General features: G+C 42.9%; 1 protein-coding gene across 12 annotated transcripts in view; it reads right to left on the bottom strand.

The window, feature by feature from the left end:
* Window positions 1-24,630, bottom strand: part of DGKG (diacylglycerol kinase gamma) — a 216,364-nt gene that overhangs the window by 165,890 nt on the left and 25,844 nt on the right. For 11 of the 12 annotated variants that reach the window (XR_006299407.1, XR_006299410.1, XR_006299411.1 and 8 more), the window contains exon 2: window positions 5,245-5,555. Coding sequence is in view for 1 of the 12 variants with exons in the window: in XM_043594661.1 (XP_043450596.1) it covers window positions 5,245-5,311 (67 nt within the window). In the remaining 11 variants the exon portion in view is untranslated. Of the gene's footprint in view, window positions 1-5,244; window positions 5,556-24,630 lie in introns of those variants that run through there. The other variant, XR_006299408.1, reaches the window with a different exon arrangement.

Genomic DNA, 24,630 nt, shown 5'->3' with positions numbered 1-24,630 from the left:
TTTATTTCTTCCCTTCTCCTGCAAATAGGCATAGTACCTTCAGACATTTCTTCATAACCCTGCTGGGAGGCCCCTCACCATGCTGGCGCCACTTCTCAAATAAGTTCCGGTTCGTCCATATATCCATTGTAAACTGTGATGCCCAGGCATAAATTCAGCTCTCAAAGAGGTCTGATCAGGGTAGGATAGAATGTGGGTATCAGTTTTGCCTTACTAGAAACTGTGAGTCTATTAGTACATTTTAAATTCACCATCAGTGGTTTGGTTAAATAAAATAATGTGTCAAAAGAAATCTCTGCAACCCCTGAAAACCATGCTTCTGAAAAGTACTGAACAATACGGGAACACCCCATGGCATACTGTGTGCTGGCTAGTGTCCAACAATCTCCCTGCTCCCGTGTGAACCACTCTCCCATGAGGCATGCAGTCCATTTCCCGGCCCTATTGCATCTGGGACAGGCCTGGGACTGCTCTGACCAATGGAATGTGGAGACAGCTCTGTTCTAGGACCTCGGAGTCCAGGTGTTAAGAAGACCTTGGAGTGCTTTTATGCTCTTGGAGTCCTGGGCCACATGTAAGAAGTTCAGGCCAGCCTGCTGGAAAAAGAGGCCACATGGAGAGGCCCTGGGAGAGGACAAAGCACTTGGAGGAAGAAATCGCATGGGGGAACACTGAGGTCACAGTATGGGAGTGAATACGCCATGCTGGATCATGTGAGGCATCCCACCTGAAGCCCCAAACATCAGGGAGCAGGGACCAGTTATCCCAGCTGTGCCCTGTCCAGATTCCTGAGTCACAGAATGGGAAAAATAAACTGGCTGCTTCAACCCACCAAGTTTTGAGGTTGTTTTGATATAGCAGTAGATAACAGCACTGGATAGATCATTGTTAGGGTGAAGAGAACAGCATATGAAATAGGCTACCATGTCTGTTTTACACACACACACACACACACACACACACACACACACACACACGAGTAGTGGTTATCATTGGGAGACAGAATCATGGGTAGCTTTAAATTTCATCGTTTTGTTTTCATTTTTATGCTTGTTCTTATTTCATAACAAAAATAGTCTTATCACATTGTTTTTTTACAAGCACTTTACACTATTGACTCACATTAATCTTACTATAGATATGTTTCAACTATGTATGTGTGTGCCTGTGCACATATAAAATAAATATATACATATTCAAGGGCAGTTGTAACCTGGCTTCACCCCAGAAGAAGGCCACCAGGGAAGGTACAGGGTTTATGTTGTATAAACAGAATATACAGGAGCCTCTCCTCCTGAAATCCTTGGCCTCTCGTACCTGGTAACCCCACTGGGGAAAGTTCTGAATTCTCAGGCTATGCACTTCAGATATTCCACCACTGCAAAGCTCCTGTTTATGTAGTTATGGAAGAGCAGTTGCTATGGCGATGTGATCTGACTGAACACCAGCATGTATCTAAAATTGGTAGAAGTGCCTTTTTCAGGGTTTCCTCTGAGGATTAATCATTTTCCAAGAACTGTGGCTTTTTTCCCCTCTCCTGTTAGAACAACAGTGCCAGAGCACCTTGTCCGGTCCTGGCACAGGAACAAAAGGAGGAAGGGTCAAAGAAGGACAAAGCGATGGTTGGGAAAAAAAGACCCAAACCACAAAGGAACCCCTTCCTACTAAACACTCTGGTGTCTTTTTACCCCCTGCCTCCCCTACTGCTTTGCCACATGTGGACTCCTCTGTCCCTCAACTCCCTCCACCCACTACTCTTTTCATCTAGTCATCTTTCCAGTTCTTCTGCCTTCTTCTGACTCCTTTCCCTTCTCTGACCCCTGGTTGTAGGCAGACCCAAGGCCCTGTTTCCCACCTTCTCACCTCTCTCCTCATGTTCTTGCTCTCTGAAGTGCCTTCACTCCTGTTGCTGCCTCCACACGATGACTCCAAGTCAGAGCTGTAGCCCAGCCCTCCTTCCCACTCGCTTCCCACTACCTCCCCTCCCAGGCCCACGGGACACTGCACTTGGAAAGCACTGTCCTCCATGATGGGGTCTTATTTACCATTCCAGTTCTTGCCCCGAATCCTCTCTCACCACCACCACCACCACCATGTGCTCTAGGTTCCCACTGTGGGAACTTGCTTGCCGTTCTGTGAAGCTCCCATGATGACTCTCTCTCCTCCCTGCCTTCTCCCAAGCCACTTCCCCTGCCTGCAATGCCCTCCCCTTCCTCTCTCCTGCTAGTGTTTCTGGTGTTGGGAAACAGCACCTGCATCGGGAAGCCTCCCACCAGGCTAGGCTAGGTCTACTCCTCTGTGCTCCCCCCTGCTTAGCACCTGTCATACAGAATATCATTGTTTCAGGCCTACCTATCTTTCCCTCCTAGGCTGGGAGCTCTTTGAGGGCCAGGATTGTGTCTCACTCATTTGCTGGTTCCCTGCAGCCTAGCATGTATGAATACAAAAGTGGATGCGTCATCACCATCCCCAAATCACACTCCCCAACTGTCCCCACTAGCCTTGAATATGAATTCTGGTATTTTCCACAGATTCACAGTCTTCAGGGGTATCTTTTCTGGCTTCCTTTCATTCTGTAAATTTTGGTGATACCTTCTACCACAGTTTTCTACAGATCAGCATTTGTTCGTTGCCACATTCACTATCTGAGCCCCACTCCTTAGCTCAGACAAGATTTCCTCCAGAGGACCCTCCCCTATCTCCCTGATCTGGCAGATTCTATATTCAGGCTACCCCTCACACAGCCACCAGATTCATGCTCTAAATGTTGCCACCTTGGATCAAAACCCACACTCTGACCCAAGGCCTCCTGCTATCCCCATCCTTCCTATGGCCTCCTCCCCACCTTCCTCTCCTTCTTTCCATGTGGTCCAGAAGTTCTCCTTACCACCCACACACACTTTCTCTCTTTGTGCCTCTCCCCTTCTGTTTCCATTGTTTCTACATCCTCCCTCACCATCTACTACTCACATTTTATTTTATTTTTTTAATGTTTATTTATTTTTGAGACAGAGAGAGATGGAGCATGAACAGGGGAGGGCCAGAGAGAGAGGGAGACACAGAATCCGAGGCAGGCTCCAGGCTCTGAGCTGTCAGCACAGAGCCTGATGTGGGGCTTGAACTCACGGATGGTGAGATCATGACCTGAGCCAAAGTTGGGTGCACAACCGACTGAGCCACCCAGGCGCCCCTACTACTCACATTTTAAAACTTCTGTCCTCCACAGAGTCCACCCAGCTAAATCCTCTGTGTGGGTTAAATTGTATCCCCCCCCCAGATTCATATGTTGAAGTCTTGACCCCCAGCACCTCAAAATGTGACCTTATCTGAAAATAACTACAGATGTAGTTAGTTAAAATGAAGTCATACTGGAATGGGGCAGGTCCAATCCAAGATGACTATGTCCATAAAAAAAGGAAATTTAGATATGGAGACACACACACAGGGAGAACATCATGGAAAGACAGAGAGAAGACAGCTTTCTGCAAGCCAAGGAAAGAAGCCTAGAACACATTCTTCCCTCACAGCCCTCAGGAGGAATCAACCCTGCTGATATCTTGATTTTGCACTTGCAGCCTCCAGAACCATTAGGCACTTTCCATTGTCCTAAGCCACCCAGATTGTGGTACTCTGTCACAGTAGCCTAGCAAACTAATACGCTCCCCATACCACTTTCCCCTAGCTTTAAATTCCCTTTTCATTTATACACTCAGTTCAGCCAGCTCTGCACCAGAGGTATTTGCCTGCTGCCCTAAACCTGCTCTCTGTTTGTGTTATGAGCACATTACTGATTCTCTAACAAGATTCTTATTCCTCAAAAGAAAGCCTTTTCTTTGCGCTTCTTTTTCATTCCTGACAGGGCTGGTACTTTGCTGACCTACAGAACATGCTGAATTAAATGGAATGTACTCTGGAAGGTGATTCCTTGCTCCTTGTCAATACATTACAGAGTTTCTCTAAATCCACCAAGGTCAGACAAGAGGCCAGCAGGGCCTCCAGGGAGCCAGGTGGGAGACTGACCAGCAGTCCTACGGGGCCCCTGTTGGCCGTGGGGAACACATAGAGTCATGGGTGTTAGGCGTAGGAGGAACAACAGGAAGAGATCGTCTAGTCCAACCCTCTGATTTTAACGAAGAAGATACAGGCTCTGGGGGTTAAGGGCTGTCACATCAGAGAGAGCAAGAGACAGAGCTGGCACTTGAGCCCAACTTGTAGACTCCCAGACCAGTGCTGTGGGCCAGGGCTGCTTGCCCTGTTGGGGGGGGGGAGGGCAGGCTGCCAAAGGACATACAAGGGCTACCCGGGAAAATCCTGTAGGGCAGGTCAACCTGCCATTGGCCTAGTGATTTACAAAAGCAGCCAATTAATAAATGTGAAGGGAGAGGTGACTGGAACAAAGGGGCAGGGCAGGTAGCACAGCCGAGAGTTCTGCAAAGCAAAGGGTCCTGTACAAAGCTGGTGCCACTGCATAATCACCATGGTGGTCATGTGTGTACAGAGCACAGTGGTCAGTTGATGCTCCAGCCTCGGCAAATCCCTGTCATGTCAGGATTAGGAGTGGCCTCTGGAGGGCACAGCCCACACGTGAGCATGAGTCTCACTACCAATGTATCTTGATGCATTCTAATTGTTCCTGGATGTAACTAATGAGAACCCAAGAACCCCAGTTAGTTGCAAGGCTAGGCTTATGCAGAACAAAGTCAGGAAAGAGACACACGTTGGAGTTCTGCATCTTACTGGAAAAAGGCACTGGGTCCAAACACAAGAGCACGTTAGGGCCAGTGATCAAGTAACACTGTAACCATACAGCCTGCGGCCTTTCAAAAATTATGCTACAACCAGGTTTTAATCACTTGAGAAAATACAGTATTATGTTAAGCAGAAAATGTAGGGTAAAAAAAAAAAAGTTACTGTACACTCAGGAACTCAACCACGTAAAGCAATATGCACAGGAGGGGATTGTTCCAAAATGTTCATAGAGTTTGGCTGTGATTTTTAACCTACTCTTTATTTTTTCCCCTGTATATTCCAAATTTCTATGGCGAGTGTGTATCATTTATAGAGTGTAAAGATAATTGTTTTTATGTTTAAAGACACTGATCCTGTGTTTATAAGGAAATATAATCTGTCAGGCCCACTCTCATTCTCTGTGGCTTTGCAATGATTACACCACTCTGCCCTCCAGAAATGGTCTCCCCAACCAAGAGGAAATCCTGCCCCGAGTGGGTCCATCCATTTACTCACATTCTGAGTATTTCTGGAGTTGGTCGAATTCTTCTGGAGTAAGGGAGACCCACCGTTCTTCACTCATCTTTAACCTGGGTGTGAGTGCTTGAGGCCAGGGATGGAGTTTTGTTCACCAGGGTGAAGCTGAGGCCCAGCCCAGGGCCTGGTTCACTGCAGGTACACGGTGGACAGGCCCTTCAGGAACCACGGAGAATGCACGTGTCTATGGCAGTAGTGGGCACGTTGGAGCAGATGAGAGAAGGCCTGTGCTACTCTTCCAACAGCATGCTTCTATCTGTAGTTAAGGTCTTCAGAAATCCTTGCTCCTCCTGGGCAGAAGTAGAAAAGACATCGTGAATGGGAGGGAATATGTAAGTTGCCCTTTCTTATAAAAGAAATCCCCAGTTGTTCTCTGGGGAAAGACCTATGAGAGGCAGTGGTTCCCACGGTGGGGTGGGGGTGGATGTCTCCTCAGGGAAGTCTGAAGAGGGCTTACAGACCAGACCAGCATAACTCCAGTTGGGTGGTCTGTGTGGACAGATGGCCATACCCTCAACTCAGGAAATTTTAAATGTCTCCCAAGAGAGGCAATAGTAGGACCCCCTGAGGGCATCCTCAAGGCATGAAAACGCCTCAGGCTGTCAGATGCCTCATGAGCAAGTAGGGACAGTACATACGTGCATGATTTGAAAGGTAACTAGCCTCTCCACCATTACTGTGGACATTGAAATATCCCCACAGCTGGCTAACATCCTAGTAACTAAAGTGGTTTTCTTTCCTCTCAGAACCATACAAAAGTGATTAGAGAGAAGACCTGCCACTGGCCCCTGTGCAGGGGAGCCTGAAGGAGGGAAAAGGGATGGGTTCAGGCAGACACTTAACATGTTTTCCTTTGGGCCCCTCCTAGCACGGTTGCTCTGGCAGTCATAACACCAGCCTCTAAGTCAGTTCAGCAGGTTGTGAAATTAATGCGATGGGCGAAGGCCAGCATTTAAAAACACAAAATAGAATAGGATAGAGTAGAATGGCAGGAAATGGAGCTGAAAACAGGAGTGTCTCCTTTCAGTTATACGTACACGTATACTGAGTTTAAAAAATGTTGGAAAGCCACCAACCTAATAGGAGGAGAAATACAGATTGATGCTACCAAAGAAGAAGCTCAGTTTTTGGTTTTTTTTTTTTCAACGTTTTTTATTTATTTTGGGGACAGAGAGAGACAGAGCATGAACGGGGGAAGGGCAGAGAGAGAGGGAGACACAGAATCAGAAACAGGCTCCAGGCTCCGAGCCATCAGCCCAGAGCCTGACGCGGGGCTCGAACTCACGGACCGCGAGATCGTGACCTGGCTGAAGTCGGACGCTTAACCGACTGCGCCACCCAGGCGCCCCAGAAGCTCAGTTTTAATAAAACTGGATCCATGGTGAAGGACTGGACATTGAGGCAAGTCTGGAAGCCTGGAGCTTATGAGGGATGGTGGAGGGTCTGGATGAGATGACCCAGTGAGGAGGTGGGCTTGTGCACCTCTCTGGAGAAACCTATAGACTGGGTTGGTGTGGACTGGAGGGCTAGCCAGGAACTAAGGGAAGACACCGGAAGGAGATTGTGGCTCTGGAAGGATGACCTTCCACCAATCAGAGCTCTCCACCAGTAGGTCGGCAGGCATGGCAAGGAAGTAAGATGCCTGCATCCCCAGGAGCATCCAAGTTCTAGCTTCTCTCCTTAAAACATCCAATTCTCTCCTTAATCAATCCACTGCTCAACTAGATTCTGCTCCTTGGCACCTGCTCTTGCTAGGGTCCCTAGTAACACAATTGTTAAATCCACCAGTCATTTTTCAGGCCTTCCTTGCTTCATCCGCTTCTCTTTGCAGCCTTCGCCATGGCAGGAAACAGCCCCCTGGAAACAATCTTATCTTTCTGAGTCTTCCTCCTCAGTCTCCTTCCACTTCTCTTGCCGTTGTTAAATACTGGCGTTTCCAAAATCCCAACCTCAGCCGTCTCCTTGTTCTGTACCCCTTCCAGGAGGTACCCATTGCTGTGGCTTCAGTGACCACAGGCATGCTGCTCCAGCCCTACACTCTCCCCGCAATCCAGATCTGAATATCCAGCTGTCTACTGTGACTCCCTCATGTGTCCCAAACCACCCCAAATCAGCACTTTCCCATGCCCCCAACTTGCCCTTCCTCTATATTCTGGTCATGCCCTGAGAGGAGCCAGAACACAGGCCAGAAGCCTGGGGCTCAGCCTAAGCTTCTTCCCCATCCTCTCCTGCCAAACCCAGGTGCCGCGCTCAAGTGTGACTGTCCATTGTGTGTCCCCTCCCCTCTGTCAGGCCAGCTTCATTAACTCAGACCCTCATTTTCTCTGGCCCAGTCTCTACCAACAGCCTCCTGATGGACGCCGTGGTTTGGGTTTTACTCTCCTGCCCTTGGTACGCGCTAAATTGTCAACCAGATCACATCTCTCCCAGTAATAGAATTCTTCAGTGGCTTTCTATTGCCTATAGAATAAAACATGATCTTCTTTTTATGATACACAAAGCTTTTTATGATCTGCCCTCTGATTATCAGTTCAGTCCAAACGTGAGGGGTCACCTTTAGAAACATTTTCCATAACACCAGGGAGTTCAGTGTTACAACTGGTGTTACTACTGCTGCGGTTGTCATTTAGTGGACGCTTACTCCACGCTATATGCTTTACATGTATTTGCCCATTTAGCCCTCCTAACAACCATGTAAATTAAGCATTGCCTTCCCTATTTTTAGAGGGGGAAAAATGAGACCAGGTGTTCAGTAATAAATATGGTGAGAAGAAAGAAGGAACCCCCAAGGCTTTTAAGAATGCCTCTCTGGCCGTACCATTCTGCACACTTCTAGAAGCACAGAGTTAGCTCTAAGAGGATCAAGAGACACGCTGCCCAATAGAACACCGTGGAACTCCAAGTCAGAAGGCAGGGCTTTGAATCTTGCTCCTCCTCCTATCAGCTATTTGACATTAGACAAATTTTGTGTTTCTTGACCCCTCGTTCCTTCACCTCAAAAATGGGGGTACTAATAAAAATCTCACTGAGCTAGTGTTAGGACTGAGTTGATATATGCAAAAACCAAACAAACAGAACATCCCAAAACCTCACCTAACACAATGCCTAACACACAGTGAACTCTCAATATTTGGTTAGCATTATCCTGTTGCAAATACAACACTTAGTAATATGATTTAAACAATCAGCTGATAGTAGTTGGGTACAAAGTCCTTGTGTTGTGCCATAGATTTCTGAGCTTGGCTTCTGATCTTCTCCTGCTTGAAGCTGTTGTAATTTTGTAATAACTCATCAAACTTTTACCCACTAGTTTGAGCATCCACTGATGATTCCTGCCTGAATTAATTATTATTATGATAGAAAACTTCTAATTCTATCATTCCTACTATATTTATTAGTTTGGATTCTACTATAAAGAAGAGCTTTCTCTTCTCTATTTCTTCATACCAGTTTACTTATAGATATTTATTTATAATACAAACAATATAAATATATATAATATAAATATGTAAATATTTATATAAATAACTTTAAATGTATGTTATATTTACATATAATACAAACTTGTTTATATTAATGGATTCTTATTTTATTCAGAGGGTTATAATCCATTACAATCCTTATTTGTTTTGATTCAAATTGTCCCAGATTTGGCCAGTAGAGACTCATTCAAGTTGATTCCCTGTTCTTTAGACATAGTCCCATCATTCTTTGAGCACATCTTTATTTTCTGTTACTACAAAATGTTTCAGTCTCACCCTGTACTAACTGAGTTCTCGTCCTGAAATCAGTCTCCAAAGTACGTACTTCTCCAAAGTACGGATTCCTTTCAGAGGAGAATGGAATTTGAAGCCAAATTTTGGGCACTAAGTGTGCTCATTGCTACTGGGGTGTCTTTGCTTTTAGGCTTTATCAGGGCCAGGGCCAAGAAATATATGCAGGTATATATACATATCTCATCTCAGGCCGGCCGGCTGGCTGGCTGGCCATCCATATTAAAAAACCCAAGTTGATCCTCAGACCTCCAACTATAGTCCAATTTTACATTATCAACTGTAGCCTCCCTCTCATTCTGTATTTTTGAGCTCCCTTCTCCAACAAACTTTGTTTCCGTTATCTACAATATATTTATTTGCTCACTCTAAAAATACACAGAAAGTGGTTTCAGAATGTTGGCTACAACACTGTGAAAAACAAAAAAGAATTCAAGATTTCTTGACAGTTCTTTTCAGCCAACAGAGCACGTCCTCAAAATACTATTTTCAAAAGTTACTTAGATTAGTTCTTACACACTCCTATTCGTTTTTGTTTGTATTTCACTCTAAGGTTTTTTTCCTCCATTCCCAATTGATTCTTTGTTTCCAAAGTCAGAATTACATAAAAGGTATCTTCAGAGAAGCCTTGCTTCCCCCATTTCTTTTACTGTATCCATCCCTCTCCTTTCCCTCTTATTCCCACTCAACCCCTTACAGTTTCTAGTTCATCCTTCCTGTTTATTTTTGCACCGGTGAGCAGATACGTGGATATTTTTTATTGCCCCTTCTTTATTACACAAAAGGTAGCATGTTAACAATTGCCTTTTGCACACTTTTTTTTTTTCACTTAACAATATATCCCATGAATCATCCCATATCTGGTCATAGAGAGTTTCCTCATTTAGAACCAAATTTGATCCCAACACTTCACTTGCCTGAAAACCTTTGGTGGCTTCTCTTGGGCCCTTTTGGGTAGGCTTTTCAGCCAGCTCCAGAAAAACCTTTATCTGTGGTACAGCTCACCTCCTCATCTTCACTCGAATTCTCTCCTGTCCCACATGCTCCATGTTCCTTCCAGCAAAATCAGCCTGTGTCCTCCTAGCACCTAGCAAAGTACCCGGCACGTGGCAGCATCTCATAAATATTAGTTAATGGACTGACAAACACACCATGCCTTTAATCTACCTGGAATGACCCTCTTTCCTTCCCATAACAAACTACTACCCATACCCGGTTCTAGATTAAAAGTTCCCTTCTCTTCTATAGCTTTTTCTGACTCTTTGAGCAAACTCCGCTGTTCTTCCAGCTGTGTTCCCTTAGAAAACGCAGGTCCTCTAACTTCTCTGTTGTGGTGGCTGGTGGGCCCGTGCAGGAGACAGACACTCAAACAGATAATTAACACACATGATGGGAAGTGTAGTGGTACGGACATGTACAAGGAACCGGGGAGCCATCTGGTAGTAGGCATGCCAGGTGGGGGTGGAAGAGACTCCTGAAGGAGCTGAGGAGGAGCAACGAGACAAAGGTGTATTTTGCAACAATTCCACAAATACTCATTATCACTGCTGTTCCACCGTAGCTCAGCGCTTGGCTTCGTGGTGGAAGAAGCTGTACCATTTACCTCCACCAGGAGAAGTCAGGGGCCTGGCACGTGGCCTGACTCCCCAGACGGTCACTGCTGACCACCACATTCGCTCAGGACGGCTCCCCTCTGGCTTTCTGCCTTTGGCAGAGATGGCCGCTCCCTCACGTGAGGTTTGCTCCAGCTGACATCGCTCAGCATTTTCCTTTCAGCAGCCCACTCAACACGCCCCTCTCAGAGGCTCTTTACAGTATGCACAGTCTTCTTATTACCACCCTGAATATCCTTCCTGACAGGAAAAGAAAAGGTACTAGGGTTTTCTAAATAATGCTCAGATTGGATGTTGTCAGCCTTGGATGGGAGAGGAGTGTGTTTTATGTCCCGGTGGCTATGCCACTCTGAGCGCTTGCTTCGGCTCCCCGGGCCTCAGTTACCTTGTCTGTAAAATGAGGGGGTGGGGATAACACACCTTCTAGCTCTGCAATGTCAGATCTCGGATCAAATTCTATTTGTTCTGTACAGATGTCAGCATGGAAATCACAAGTCAGAAGGAAGACCGCACATTCAATGGGTGTTGACTTGCACCCCAGGTCTCTCTATTCATCAGAATGAATCAGCCATAGCCAATTACCCAGAACAAACACCTCTTCATCTCCTCCCTGCTCTCATAAAAGCATTAATTCATGAATATGGCATCAGATTGGGGGAGCTTATTTATGTGCACACGATGAGTTATAAGAAAACCATAATGAGTACTTTTTTCTAAGGGAAGAATGACTAAAAGCTAGAAAGATAAGAACTCCTCTCTCTTCCCAGACTTGTGACGAGTCACATTTTGATAACTGTCCTATGTCTGGGCTTGTGCGCCTGCAGATCCTTCTTAAACTCTGTGACTCCTACGCTTCCTCTGGAGTTCAGTTCTAGTGTCACCTGCTCTAAGAAGCTCCCTTTAACTGCCTGGCCTGGGCTTGGCATGTCTTCTCTGCCCTTCCAGTAGCTCCTCGGGCTTTTCTCCATGATGGCACTTGTCACACTGCAGTAGACTTGCCAACCCTTCCCTGTGAGACTCTGAGTTCCATCAGGGCATAAACAGTGTCTGCCTGCCAGCTTTGTGGCTCTAGCTACTGTAAGATTTCTTGGGGCTCATTTCTTGACCAGTAGAAAAGATATTCTCAACCTTTTTTGACTGAGACCATTTGCACAGAGCAAAAGATCCTACCATACCTGTTTGCATTCCCAATGGGAAAATAATTTTAATATTGAAATTCTAATTTTAATATTGAAATCGCAATTTCAATATTAAACTCTAAATTCAATATTAAAATTCTAATTTCAATATTAAAATTCTAAATTCAATATTGAAATTCTAATTTTAATATTAAAATTCTAAATTCAATATTAAAGTTCTAATTTTAATACTAAATAATGCATGCAATTTTCATCTTAAAATAATGACCTGTAAATTTGTAACTATAATCTATAAACTTACAATAGTCACTTTATTCAGCCTAGCCAATTTAGGAGGTTTTTTTTTTTAACATTTATTTATTTTTGAGAGAGAGAGAGGATGGTGGAGAGAGAGAGAGAGAGAGAGAGCGAGCGAGCAGAGGAGGGGCAGAAAGAGAAGGAGGCACAGAATCCGAAGCAGGTTCCAGGCTCTGAGCTGTCAGCACAGAGCCCGACATAGGGTTCGAAATCACAAACTATGAGATCATGACCTGAGTCGCAGTCAGATGCTTGATGGACTGAGTCACCCATGTTAGGAAGCTTTTAAAGTTGTTTGAATTCATTAATGAATTGCCACTTTCACAGTATAGTTTATCACATGGGGGTCCCTCCAAAACTCATGCCCATTTTGGTCCCTTCTCCTTGAGTCTGGGCTGTGCCTACGATTTGCTCTAACCGAAGGAATGCAGAAGCGACATTGTGCCAGAGTCAGGTCCAAGCCTGAAGAAGGCCCAACAAGCTTCCGCTTTTGTGTGCTTGGGAGCATTGAACACTGTGCTTGGGAGCACAGTGGAAGGCTTCACATTACCTGGAGGAGAAGTGAGCCACCTAGCTGATGGTAAAAACTAAAGCCCCCTCTGGGCGATCCCATTGAAGCCATTCCAGCCAGCATGCAGTCACTTACGCTGTCCTTGCTGTGCTGCCGGACATGGAAGACAAGAAGCTGTTTTGGATTTTACTGCCTTAATAGACATGATGTGGAGCAGAGATAAGCTGTCCCTGATGAGCTCTGTCTGAATTCCTGATGCACAGAATCATTCAGAACAGTAAAATGACTCTTGAGCCATTAGATTTGGAGGCAGTTAGTTATGTGGTCACAGATAACCAGGGCAACTACAGAAGCACTTTTGGGTGCAGAGTACATATGTACCTGTTTAGCAAGAGAATACGCATGATTCAAGCTTGAACTGCAACCTGTTCATGTCTTAAAATCTAGTAATTGGGAAATTATAGGCCTAAAATATTTTTGAGGCAAGTGTATGTCACTACATGCTGTGAGGTTAACCAAATATCCTCCAAAAGCTAATATGATAATGATGAAGTTAAATGAACCCTAATTTCTAATTAAAAGGCAAGAATAGCAGTAGCCGAACACCACAACCAACTCAACGCAAGTCTGACACTGCAGGAAAGCAATGTCACTTTCCCGTAGGTCACAGGGTTCTAACCATCAAGCTGAGTGAGGAGGCAGTAAGTCGCTGAGTATTTAGAAGCAGCCAGACTCCACAGATAACTGAATTAGAGCTCCCTGGGGAACATAGTAAGGGGCTAATTTGAGTTTATGAACAGCAAATATGAGTAATCCATAATAACTCATTTAATAAATTACCAGTGTATATTCCTTGTACAAACATAAAAATAGAAGTCTTGGGATTGTGTGCTACCTGTAACAACTTAGAGAGGACTTGCATTTAAGGACTTTGCATCGCATCTGCACCCTCAGACTACACATAAGAATCCCTGCTCTGGGGGCAGTGTGAAAATGTCAAGCTGGACAAAGCTGTCCAGGTGGTGGGGGCCGGGGGGGGGGCTGCCGTGCAGGGTCCTGGGAGAAGCTGAGACCTGATACTCAAGGGGGGCTGCCTTTAGCACAAGCAGGCAGTGTCAGGCTGGGCGGCATTTACAGCCCAGGGGTATCATAGCTTGTGTGTGGGACACTCGTTCATTTAATTGTCCACCCATTCCACACCTCACTCCAATAGTATGCCATAGCAGCAACCTCCATTTATAGACTACCACACATCTGGTGCTTTGCATGCTTCATCCGCAATAGCCACCAAACCCCGTGAGGGAGCTATTTTTTATGCCCATTTTACAGCCCTAACAACAGTCCCAGAGTGATTCTCCCAAGTTCATCCATCAGTAAGTGCCAGAACTATTATTTGTACCCAAGTCTGTTTGGTCCCGAAGCCCATGGTCTGTCCTTTCATTATGAGACAATAAAACAAGTAAGTGCCGGGCCCTGTGTTAGGTGCTGATACCATCAATAAGCCGACTATGGAGGACATAAACCCCCATCCTCAAATTGGAAGGTAAACTGGAAGCCAGAGGAAAAACCTTGGCCTGCTCCTGGGAAGCCAATAAATAGTATTTGAGGAAAATAACTACATTATATTAAACATGAACACAGACTAGAACAGAATGTAAACTATGCAGGAAGCTTGAAGTAAAACATGAGACTTCAAAAAAACTTGCTCTGGCACTTGGGTCATCTCTGTTCTTTCCACATAGGAGAATGTAGTCTTGGCTTTGCTGCTGGGGGAGCTACAGTGGAAATGCTGAAGAAATGGCCTCGCAAATAGCAACACCAAGACCTGATGTAGCTCCAGAGCTAAGGGATGTGAGGGGTGCTGGGGTGACGCAGGGAAAGGATCATGAGGGGAAATTACTACTTAGGGAAAATGACTCCTATCCGGTCTCAGGGGGCCTTCTTCCCAAAGCATTAAACACAAGTATGGCATTGAAATTAGACCAGAATTTAAATCCTGGCTCTACCACTTGCAATTATGTGACATTAAACAAGTTGTTCTTCATTTCTAAATGAAAATAATAGGGGCGCCTGGGTGGCTCAATTGGTTAAGCATCCAACTTCAGGTCAGGTCACAATTTCATGGCTTGTGAGTTTGAGTACCACGTTGGGCTCTGTGCTGACAGCTCAGAGCCTGGAGTCTGCTTTGGATTCTGTCTCCCTCTCTCTCTGCCCCTCCCCCACTCACACTCTGCCTCTCTCTCTCCCTCTCTCTCTCTCAAAAATAAACAAACATTTTAAAGAAAGAAAATAATAGTAATAGTAACACATGTTTCACAGGGGGTTGGTATGAGAATTATTTGTATAATGTTTACGAGAGTCATAGCAAGTACAATTTCCTAATAGTGGTTCTTCAGGCATGATCCTCACACAAGCAGTTACTGGCACTGCTGGGAACACGTAAGAAAAGAAAATTATTCGCACATACCATAGACCTACAGAAATTTAGGGTGGCCCCGTAATCTGTGTTTTACAGAACCCTGGAGATTCTGACACATGCCAGTGTTTTGTAACCACTGCTTTAATGTAATGGACAGGACTGAGAGGAGAAGCTTGGGATACCAGGAGCTATTCCTTCTTAAGAGGGCCCTAAAGTAAAGCAGTCAGATCTCTCGGTTCTACTTTCCTGAGATAGGAAAACATCATAGGGAAGCCAGAGCCCCATGATTGCCAGATGCCTGTTATCCTGCCTTAGTTACTAAAATTCTCATGTTATGATTTATATTCCCTGCAGAATTTTCCCTTCTTTGCAATCTGGATCTATGTTTCATATTCCTCCATTTTGTGCCAAATGTATCATCTGGAGAGGGCACAGAACAGATAACAGGCGTTCCCTACCATAAAGTGAAGGGCAAAACCCAACAAACAGAAAATCCTGAGAGGGTGAGAATATGACAACTCTATTTCATGGTGCAGTTCACTGCTGTGTCAGAAAGGAAACTGTCAAGAGCTGGGACACCACAAGACATGAGTATGCAGCTTGGCAAGTCTAGAAAAAGACAGCCTGTAAAAACACACTATGGTGTGCTGCATGCTTGTGTTGGTGTGTGTTAACAATAACCACGGACAAAACCACACCAAAGAGACAACATTTGTATTTGGAACAGTGTGTGAAACCACATTTAGCTTGGAAAGGCCCAGCAGACCAGGAGGAACTTGTGGTGAGCTGGGCCATGAGCATCCTCTATTTCATTCTCCTCTCCCTCCTCTGCTGCTTACCGCCTCCCATTCTCTAATTCTCCTTTCTGTTTCTTTCCTCCCACTTCTTGCTCCCCAAGAAGCAAGAAACAACAGCTAAACAACAGCTGAACAACAGCTACTATTTATTGAGAATCTACTGCCTGTTCTACATGAACATAATCATCAAAATAATCTTTCAGAGGAAGAATTAGTATTGCCACCATATGTAGGATCAGACTCCTTGCAGGCAGCTGAGCCACCATTCAAACCCAAGTCGGCCTGAATGCAAAGCACATACTTCTGGTTTTCAGATGTAGGAAGATAATTAAAACCATTTCTAGATTGTAAACTGCCTGAGGATCAATTTCTGGCTCATCTGAGAAGGCCAGGATTTTGTTTGTGGAAGGGTCTTCCTCTACCAACTTCATAGAATAACAATAAATGCATGGATAATCATGCAATAATAATTAAGCACCATGGACAACGGCACCCGGGGGTGCTTACACCTCATTCTGACGCCAGACTACATGTCCCTGCGTGGCCCTCTTCATCCCAGAGGTATCTAGGCCCCAGTTTAAGAAATACCTCATATATAATAGCTAACCTTTACAACATGCCAGACTGTTGCAATTAATTTATGTGAATTATCTGGTTGACTACTCATAACAACCCTATGAGGAAGATACAAATATCTTGCCTATTTTAAAGATGAGGAAACTGAAGCACAGAGTTTTAAGTAGCTTATCCTAGGTCATGTGGTTATTAACTGATGGATGCACGACTCAAATCCAGGTAATTTGATGCTGGAGGTTGTTCTTCACCAGTATGCCACGTGACACAAGATAACAGGGGCACTAAAATCACACAGCAGTACTTGCTGTCAGAGAGTCATCAAGAAAATACAAATACATCTATAACAAATATATTTTAAAATATAAATAGTCTTATTTGAATAAAGCACAGAATCTAAAACATTTCATAGGGGACTCATGAATTCCAGTTTCAGAAATACCACAGTTTGATGGAGTTTTGGAAACTAGGAAGAAAGACACATTAATTTCCCAAGAAAATCAGAGAAGGTGGAGTGGTATAGCCTGGAGCCCTTGGGTCTACCGCTGGTTCTGACATTTAGTAGCCAGGTGACTTTGGTCAACTGACTTCTACTCTCTAGACCTCAAGTTCCTCATCTAGCAATTGCAGATAGTGGAGTCGTAATACTTAGGGTTCCTTCCAAGAGTAACTCCATTTTCCTTCCAGAAATGTTAGACACCAACTCTTTGCCATGACAGCATCTGTTGCCATCATTTTAGGCTGGGAGATGTCACTTGTTTTTTATATCCATTTAAATTATACTTCATTGGATAGACACAATAGTAAGATACTACTGCCACAGTATCAAAACCAGGTAATATCCTTGTTGGTGAGAAAGCAAGAAAATGGAAACTCTCCAGCAGGGTTGGTATGGAAGTAAATTAGCCAATATAGCCCTATGTATCAATAGCCTCAAAATATACATTTCCCTGTAATTTTATTTGTGGCCGAACTGTTCATAATAACAGAAATTCCAAACAATTTAAATGTCTCACAGTATGGGACTGCTAAATACATTTTGGTACATGCATCTAATTAAATACTCTGAAATCACTGAAATGCAGTAAAAAATTTTAAAAAATCAAATCCATGGAGAAATGTCTCATACAGATTAAATATCAACAGCCAAAATTTAGTTAAACTATTAAAACTATAACTATTTGTAATAGATGCTGAGCTGTGCCAACCAGATCTTCTTTCGGGAAGAAGGATTTATTGCCCCAGCTATTTGAGAGTGCTACTGGCACACAGCTCTTAGCTGTCAAACCTTTTTAGGAATTGCCTTAGCTGGAAAGAGTTGCCTTGCCTGAGGTCATGCCCCTCTCTGGACAACCCACATCCAATTCCTGAATGATATGAAGGGGAGGGGTATAAAGGCCCAGTCTTCTCAGCCAAAGGAAAACAACCCAGCAGGGCCTTCCCAGTCCAATTTCTTCCTTTGCCAAATCCTGCTCTGTCCCTTCCCTTCCTCAAGTGGTGATCCCAAGAGCACTCCCTTTGAAACTAATAACCCTCCTGCACTGCAAGCTGCATCTCAGAATCTGTTCCCCAGGAAATTGGATCCACAACAACATGGAAATTAAGGGGAAAAAGCCTACATATTAAGTAACTTCTTGCTTAAAAAGAAAATGAAAACATGGAAGTATTACATGTCAATTTAGGAAATATGCCATTTGGTTATAACAATACTTAAAGGACATGTGTGGCCTTAAATGGATTTCTTATAAAACCAGAAAGATGGAAAAAGGTGAACTAAACCTCAGCCCAAGAAGCCAGAAAAGGAAGAAAAGAAATCTAAATAAAGCTGAGGAGGGCAGTACTAAAGGCTGAAAGTAATGGGCTTGTACCCAAAACAAGACAACTGGACAGTTCGTAAATAAGATCAAGAGTTCTTTGGGGGGCCCTGGGCGGCTCAGTCGGTTAAGCACCTGACTTTGGCTCAGGTCATGATCTTGCGGTCAGTGAGTTCAAGCCCCGCATCAGGCTCTGTGCTGATAGCTCAGAGCCTGGAGCCTGTTTCAGATTCTGTGTCTCCCTCTCTCTGACCCTCCCCTGTTCATGCTCTGTCTCTCTCTATCTCAAAAATAAATAAACGTTAAAAAAATTTAAAAAAAAGCTCTTTTATTGTTTTGAAAAAAACCCAATAAAATAAATAATTCTTTAGGGGGAGAGAAAGAGAGAGGTAGAGAGAGAAAGACTGAGGTAGAGGATGGGGAAGGAGAGGGGAAGGAAGAAAGGGTGGAGAAGAAGGAGAAAAACTGGCAATATTAGGAATGCAAAAGGGGGCATAACTGTAAGTTAAAGAGATTTTATTAAATTATGAAAAAATAAGACAGCAACTTCATAGCACTACATGTGAAAAACAAGATGAGAAAATTCTGAGAAAACATAAATTATCAAAAGTGACTCAAAAAGTAGAAAAACCTGGGGCGCCTGGGTGGCTCTAGTCGGTTAAGCCTCTGACTTTGGCTCAGGTCATGATCTCGCGGTTTGTGAGTTCGAGCCTGTGTCGGGCTCTGTGCTGACAGCTCAGAGCCTGGAGCCTGCTTCAGATTCTGTGTCTCCCTCACTCTCTCCCTTCCCCCCCCCTCAAAAATAAATAAACATTTAAAAATTTTTTTAAAAAAAGAGGTACAAAATCCCGACTAGTCAATAACAGATGAAACTGAATCAATATTCAAAAGTCTACTTGCCCCACTCTCCTGGTCTAGACAATATTACAGGCAAGTTCTAAGAATCATCAAGGAACAGATAATTAATTATCTTACATAAGTTGTTCCAGATGTTAAGTTACAGTTTATTTTATGAGGCCAGTATAACCCAGTTACAAAAATGGAATAAGGAGAGCACAAATAAAAAATAAATTATAGACCAACCTCCTTACTAAATTAAGCAACTCCCACCATAAACCCCCCAGATTTGGTATACTATTAAAAGGACAATACATGGAGTTTATTTCAGGAAAGCAACGAGATAGATCCAAATTATAAAGCCTATATAATTCACTATATTAACACAATGAAAGAGAAATTCATATGAACATCTTAATAAATTCAGAAAAAATATTTGATAAAATTCATTACCTAAGTATGATGGAAAAGCAAACACACACACACACACACACACACACACACACACACACACACAGGAGGCACCTGGGTTGCTCACTCAGTTAAGCGTCTGACTCTTAATTTCAGCTCAGGTTATGATCTCAGGGTCATGAGACTGAGCCCTGTTTGAGATTCTCTCTCTCTCTCTCTCTCTCTCAACCCCTCCCTCTGCCCCTGCCTCTAAAAAAAACAAAGAAAAGGAAAGGAAAGGAAAGGAAAGGAAAGGAAAGGAAAGGAAAAGAAAAAAAGACATCTCTAAGTGCATGAGAAGGTAAATGGAACATCCTTTACTTCACAATAGCTACTACCAAAACCCCACAGCAAACATCATACTTAAATGGCAAAGTATTAGAAGCACTGCCATTAAAATCAAGGACAAGATAAGGATGCACGTTATGATGTCTACTATTCAACAAACTACTAGAGGTCCTAGGCAATGCAATTAAATAAGAAATAAGAGGTGTACATATTAGAACAGAAAAGAGGAAGCTAATTTTTTTTATAAATTTTTTTAATGACATAATTTTTAAATGACAGGATAGTATAAATTTTTAAATGACAGGATAGTATAAATTTTTAATTCATAATTTTTAAATGACAGGATAGTATAAAAACCAAGAGAATGAAACAAACTATTAAGGAATTTCAACAAAGTAATTGTATATAAAATCAATATTTAAAAAATGAATTGCTTTCCGTCACACAAGCAATAGCCATTTAGAAAATATAGCATAATAGAAAAAGATCTCTTTCAAAATTTTAATGAAAAGTGGAATGTTCTCAGAAATTAATAAGAAATGTGCAAGACCTTTATGAAAAAATCTATAAAAATTTACTGAAGGACATAAAGGAAAATCTGAATAAATGGAGAAATCTATTATTCGTAGAAAGGAAGGTTCAAGTTAGATCTGGTACTTACTATGTATGTGACCTTGGAAAAATGTTTAAAACTTAATCTATCTGAGCCCTAGAGTCCGCATGTGTAAAATGAGAATAATGGAATCTCCCTTATAGTTATTGTGACTATCAGAAGTAACAATAGGAGTAAATAGAATTTTAAAAAACTCAGAATCTTCTGCAACATTTTTAATAGTCAAATATATGTATGCAATCTCAAAAAAGCCATATGAAAGGATGCACACAAAATATCATAATTAATACCTCCAAGGAATATATAAAAATTAGAAGTTGAGTTTCCAGTATCTGTAATGTTGTAATTATTTTAAAAAGGGGGATATATTATTTGTATAATTTTTAAAATATAAAGGAGATTCCTCTTTTCCCCACTATTTTGGTCGGCTTCTTTCTCTTTTCTCTGGCATAACCCAAATCAATCTTCTCAAAGTTTTCTTACATTGGTTAGAGATTGAAGAACATTGACTTGAAGATAGATGTACTTGAAGGTATTCATTCATACTACATATGGACTGTATTGTGTGTGGGCTTATAGTATGAACAATGTGCATTGTATGTCTTTTTGTACTTTATGAGTACTGTATGTATATATGTGAATTTCAGTGTTTGTGAACTATGCATAGATGTATATACCACAGTTAAATACCCCTGAAATTTTCCTACACCAGAACTGTTATTCTGTACATCATAGTGTATTGTTTTTCAATTTGAAGTCCTGTTCTATCTTGTATTTATCTTTCTTATAAAGTTTGGTTAAAATAATGATGTTCAAAAGGCAATTATACTTGTACATTCACCCATCTCTTAGTATGTGTAAAATACTCTGCTAGGAGCTGTGGGGGCTTCAGAGATGAATAAGGAGTGATCTCAGTCTTCAGTGAACTGATGGTCCAAGGGGGATGCCACAAAGCTGCCATAAAAGGTATAGTACCAGGCTGTATGAGCTAAGGGCTGTGGAGTTCAGAGACAGAAGAGCTCAGGGTACAATGATGCTCATATGGTTGATTAGGAAGAATGAATGGAGGAAAAGACTCTCATTTACTAAACACATCTGTCATGCTTAGATTGGGGACAGGAATGGCTGAAATCAAAACGTCAAGACTCCTTTTTGTTTGCTCATTTGCTTATTTTTGAGAGGAAGAGAGAGAGAGAGAGGTAGAGGGAGAGGGGAACAGAGGATCTGAAGCAGGCTCTTCACTGACAGCCCAGAGCCCAATGTGGGGCTCATAATCACAAACCGCAAGATCATGACCTGTGCTGAAGCTGGATGCTTAGCCAACTGAGCCACCCAGGCACCGCAAAATGTCAAGACTCCTAAACTAGGTCTAATTTAAGAGTTTCTTCATGCTATGAGATTATTTCTTACATTTTCAATTTCAATAAAAATTACAGTTAATGGATGCCTTAGCTCAAACTAATTAGGAGTGTACCATTTCATTTCCCCCATATCTTCCAAACTCATGAGTTCTCTTCATTTGTGTGTGTGTACGGGTTGGCAGTGGGTGAGATGTCAAGGGGCAAGGCCTGTGGGCTGTAAAGGGCTTCTCCTCCTGTTTTTTCACAATACTGGTTTCTGATGAGGAAAACAACGTGCCAACAGTATCCTACACCTGGAAATCTACATCCGTCAGAAAACAGAAAAGACTATCACCCTGGAGTCCAACAAACCCAAGTCCATACCTCACCCATGACATTTCCTGGATCTGTGGTCTTGAGCACATTAGTTACTCCTCCTTAATCTCTCTGAGCCCAAGTTTTCCCAGCTGGAAAATGGAAATAGTGGTATCACCTTATAGAGTACGATTAGACATCATGAATAGAGACTTCCTAGCACACTGCCTGGCACATAATGCTTGATGGATGCCAACTGCCTTCCCTTCTTTATCAAATGCAGGCAATTGTGCCAACATTCCCTGATATCTTAAAATAAGTGCCCTCATATAGTGGAGAAAGGGGTTTAAGATGAGAGAAGGTATGAATTTAGGGATGGAAGGGAAAGATGATGCTTTCAGAGCTAGCTGTTTTAAAAGATGAAACATTATGGGGCGTCTGGGTGGCTCAGTTGGTTAAGTGTCCAACTCTTGATTCTGGCTCAGGTCATGATCTCACAGTTTGTGAGACTGAGCCCCACATCAGGCTCTGCACTGTTAATGCAGTTAGTGAGTGTTGCTTGGGATTCTCTCTCCCTCTCTCTCTGCCTCTCCCCGACTTGTGTATGCTCACTTGCTCTCTCTCTCTCTATCTCTCTCTCTTTCCCTCTCTCAAAATAAATAAACTTAACAAAAAGATAAAACATTATAAATTTTACCTTCACCACTAAAAGCAATTAGTCAATAAAGCAGAAGACTATGACATAGGAATTTTGTGGCAACTTTTGCTTGCAATGATTAGGAGTGACTGGATACATGAGCTGGATTGGGACACTGGGGGGGTTTGGAGAGAGCACAGAATTAGTCTTTTGGCTGAATGTATTTAATAAATCATCGCCCAATTGGAGAGACTGGCCTCCCTGGGTGAATCACTCAACTAGACAAAAATACCCGACAGAAATCAGCCCCCACTAAAGAAGAAGAAGAAGAAAGAAAAAAATCATTTGATTTGATTGACATTGTTTTGAACAGAGCGTGAAATAACACGCTGAGCTTAGTTTGGTCAGAAAGACATCCTGTTGCTGATGAAATCACATGCATTTATTCAGTCCTCCAACCATTTCCTAGGTGTGACTTTTAAATATATAAATAGATCTACTCTCAAACTTATCTTCCTCCTACCTCCACCTCCAAAATGAAATAACACAGACTTTCTTCACTTTTTCAATGGAAATGTCATTCTCCACATTCAGTGGGCTTGATAATGGGTATTATTTACCTTCGACCTCCTTCCTCCTCCCAAAATTTCAATACCAAATCAGAAACCAACTTAGCAATTCTTTTATATTATTTCTCAGCTCTGTTCCTTTCTTGTGATGGTACCCCCAATTTCTGACTAATTGTCTCCATCTTTGATCTTTATAATTGCCTCCCTCTATTTCAGCCCTCTCTGTGCTTGAGTCCTTTACCCTACAAAACCCACCAGTTTCAATTATCTACTTTCTCAAGAACCAATACTTGCCTCTTACTGACTACCAGTTTGTGTTCAACTGCTTTTTCCAAGCATCCAAAGTCCTTTCTCATCTAATCTGAACTGATCTCCCACTAGTTTTAGGCAGACAGTGAAAAACCTGGGAATAGAGATGATGATGTCATCCACTCTTTCTGCTAACAGTCGGGATTCTGGGACAAAAAGGAAGCAAACAGTGTCAATACTGGCTATCACTTTCTGGGCTACGATTCACCATATGCTCAATCTTCTACCTCCTCAGTGCGGGGGGCATGGATCTCCCTACAGGCTGATGGGGAAGGGGATTGAAGAACCGGGATAATACCATGAATATGTCCAAAGTGTGGAACTACTGGTAAAACAAAAACAAGCAAGAGAGGGGACATGCTTGGTGACAAATACACCAAGTGTTGTACTTGGTGTACTTGTACACCTGTGTTGTATACAACACAGGCACATGTGGTTACAAAGAGTACTAGAAGCTGTATTTATGCACTGACATGTATCCATGGTCACATGGCTTTGGATCCAAAATTGGTTTATAATGGCGATTCATGTCTCTGAAGACAGAGCACCTAGGATATCTCATGACTGAGCAGAAAAGGATGAGGAACATATGTTATATCATTGTGAGGATTTTCGACAGGCCACTTGGCCACAAGAAGGAAATGGAGGGTGCATTCCTAGCCACCACTGTTCTGGCACAAGGGAAGCTGGAGCACAGAAAGGGAACCTGTACTAGCTGAATGTCTGAGGAAAGGCTCATTTGGCTAAAAGCAGAGAATCAGACTGGTGTTTTTTTATTTCCCTTGTTGACATGGAGTAAAGAAATTTAATTGAATAATGTCCTCTGGACCTCATTCTGACCAACAGATTTTCCTCACGTTTTCAACAGAAATGTCATTCACCACATTCAGGGGGCTTGATAATTGGTATTATTTACCTTTGACCTCCTTTCTCCTCCCAAAATTTCAATACCAAATCAGAAACGAACTTGCTAGGTGAAGTAGGCATAAGAGACTTCTTGAGAGAAAGAAATACTCCTAACTCAGAGGTCATGATTGTCAAAGAGAAATCTGGTTGCAAAAAAATTAAAAA

This window comes from Prionailurus bengalensis, chromosome C2 (genome assembly GCF_016509475.1).
Source record: "Prionailurus bengalensis isolate Pbe53 chromosome C2, Fcat_Pben_1.1_paternal_pri, whole genome shotgun sequence".
NCBI classification, from domain to species: domain Eukaryota; kingdom Metazoa; phylum Chordata; class Mammalia; order Carnivora; family Felidae; genus Prionailurus; species Prionailurus bengalensis.
The sequence above is the reverse complement of the archived record's forward strand: the minus strand, read 5'-3'. Positions and strand labels throughout refer to the sequence as shown.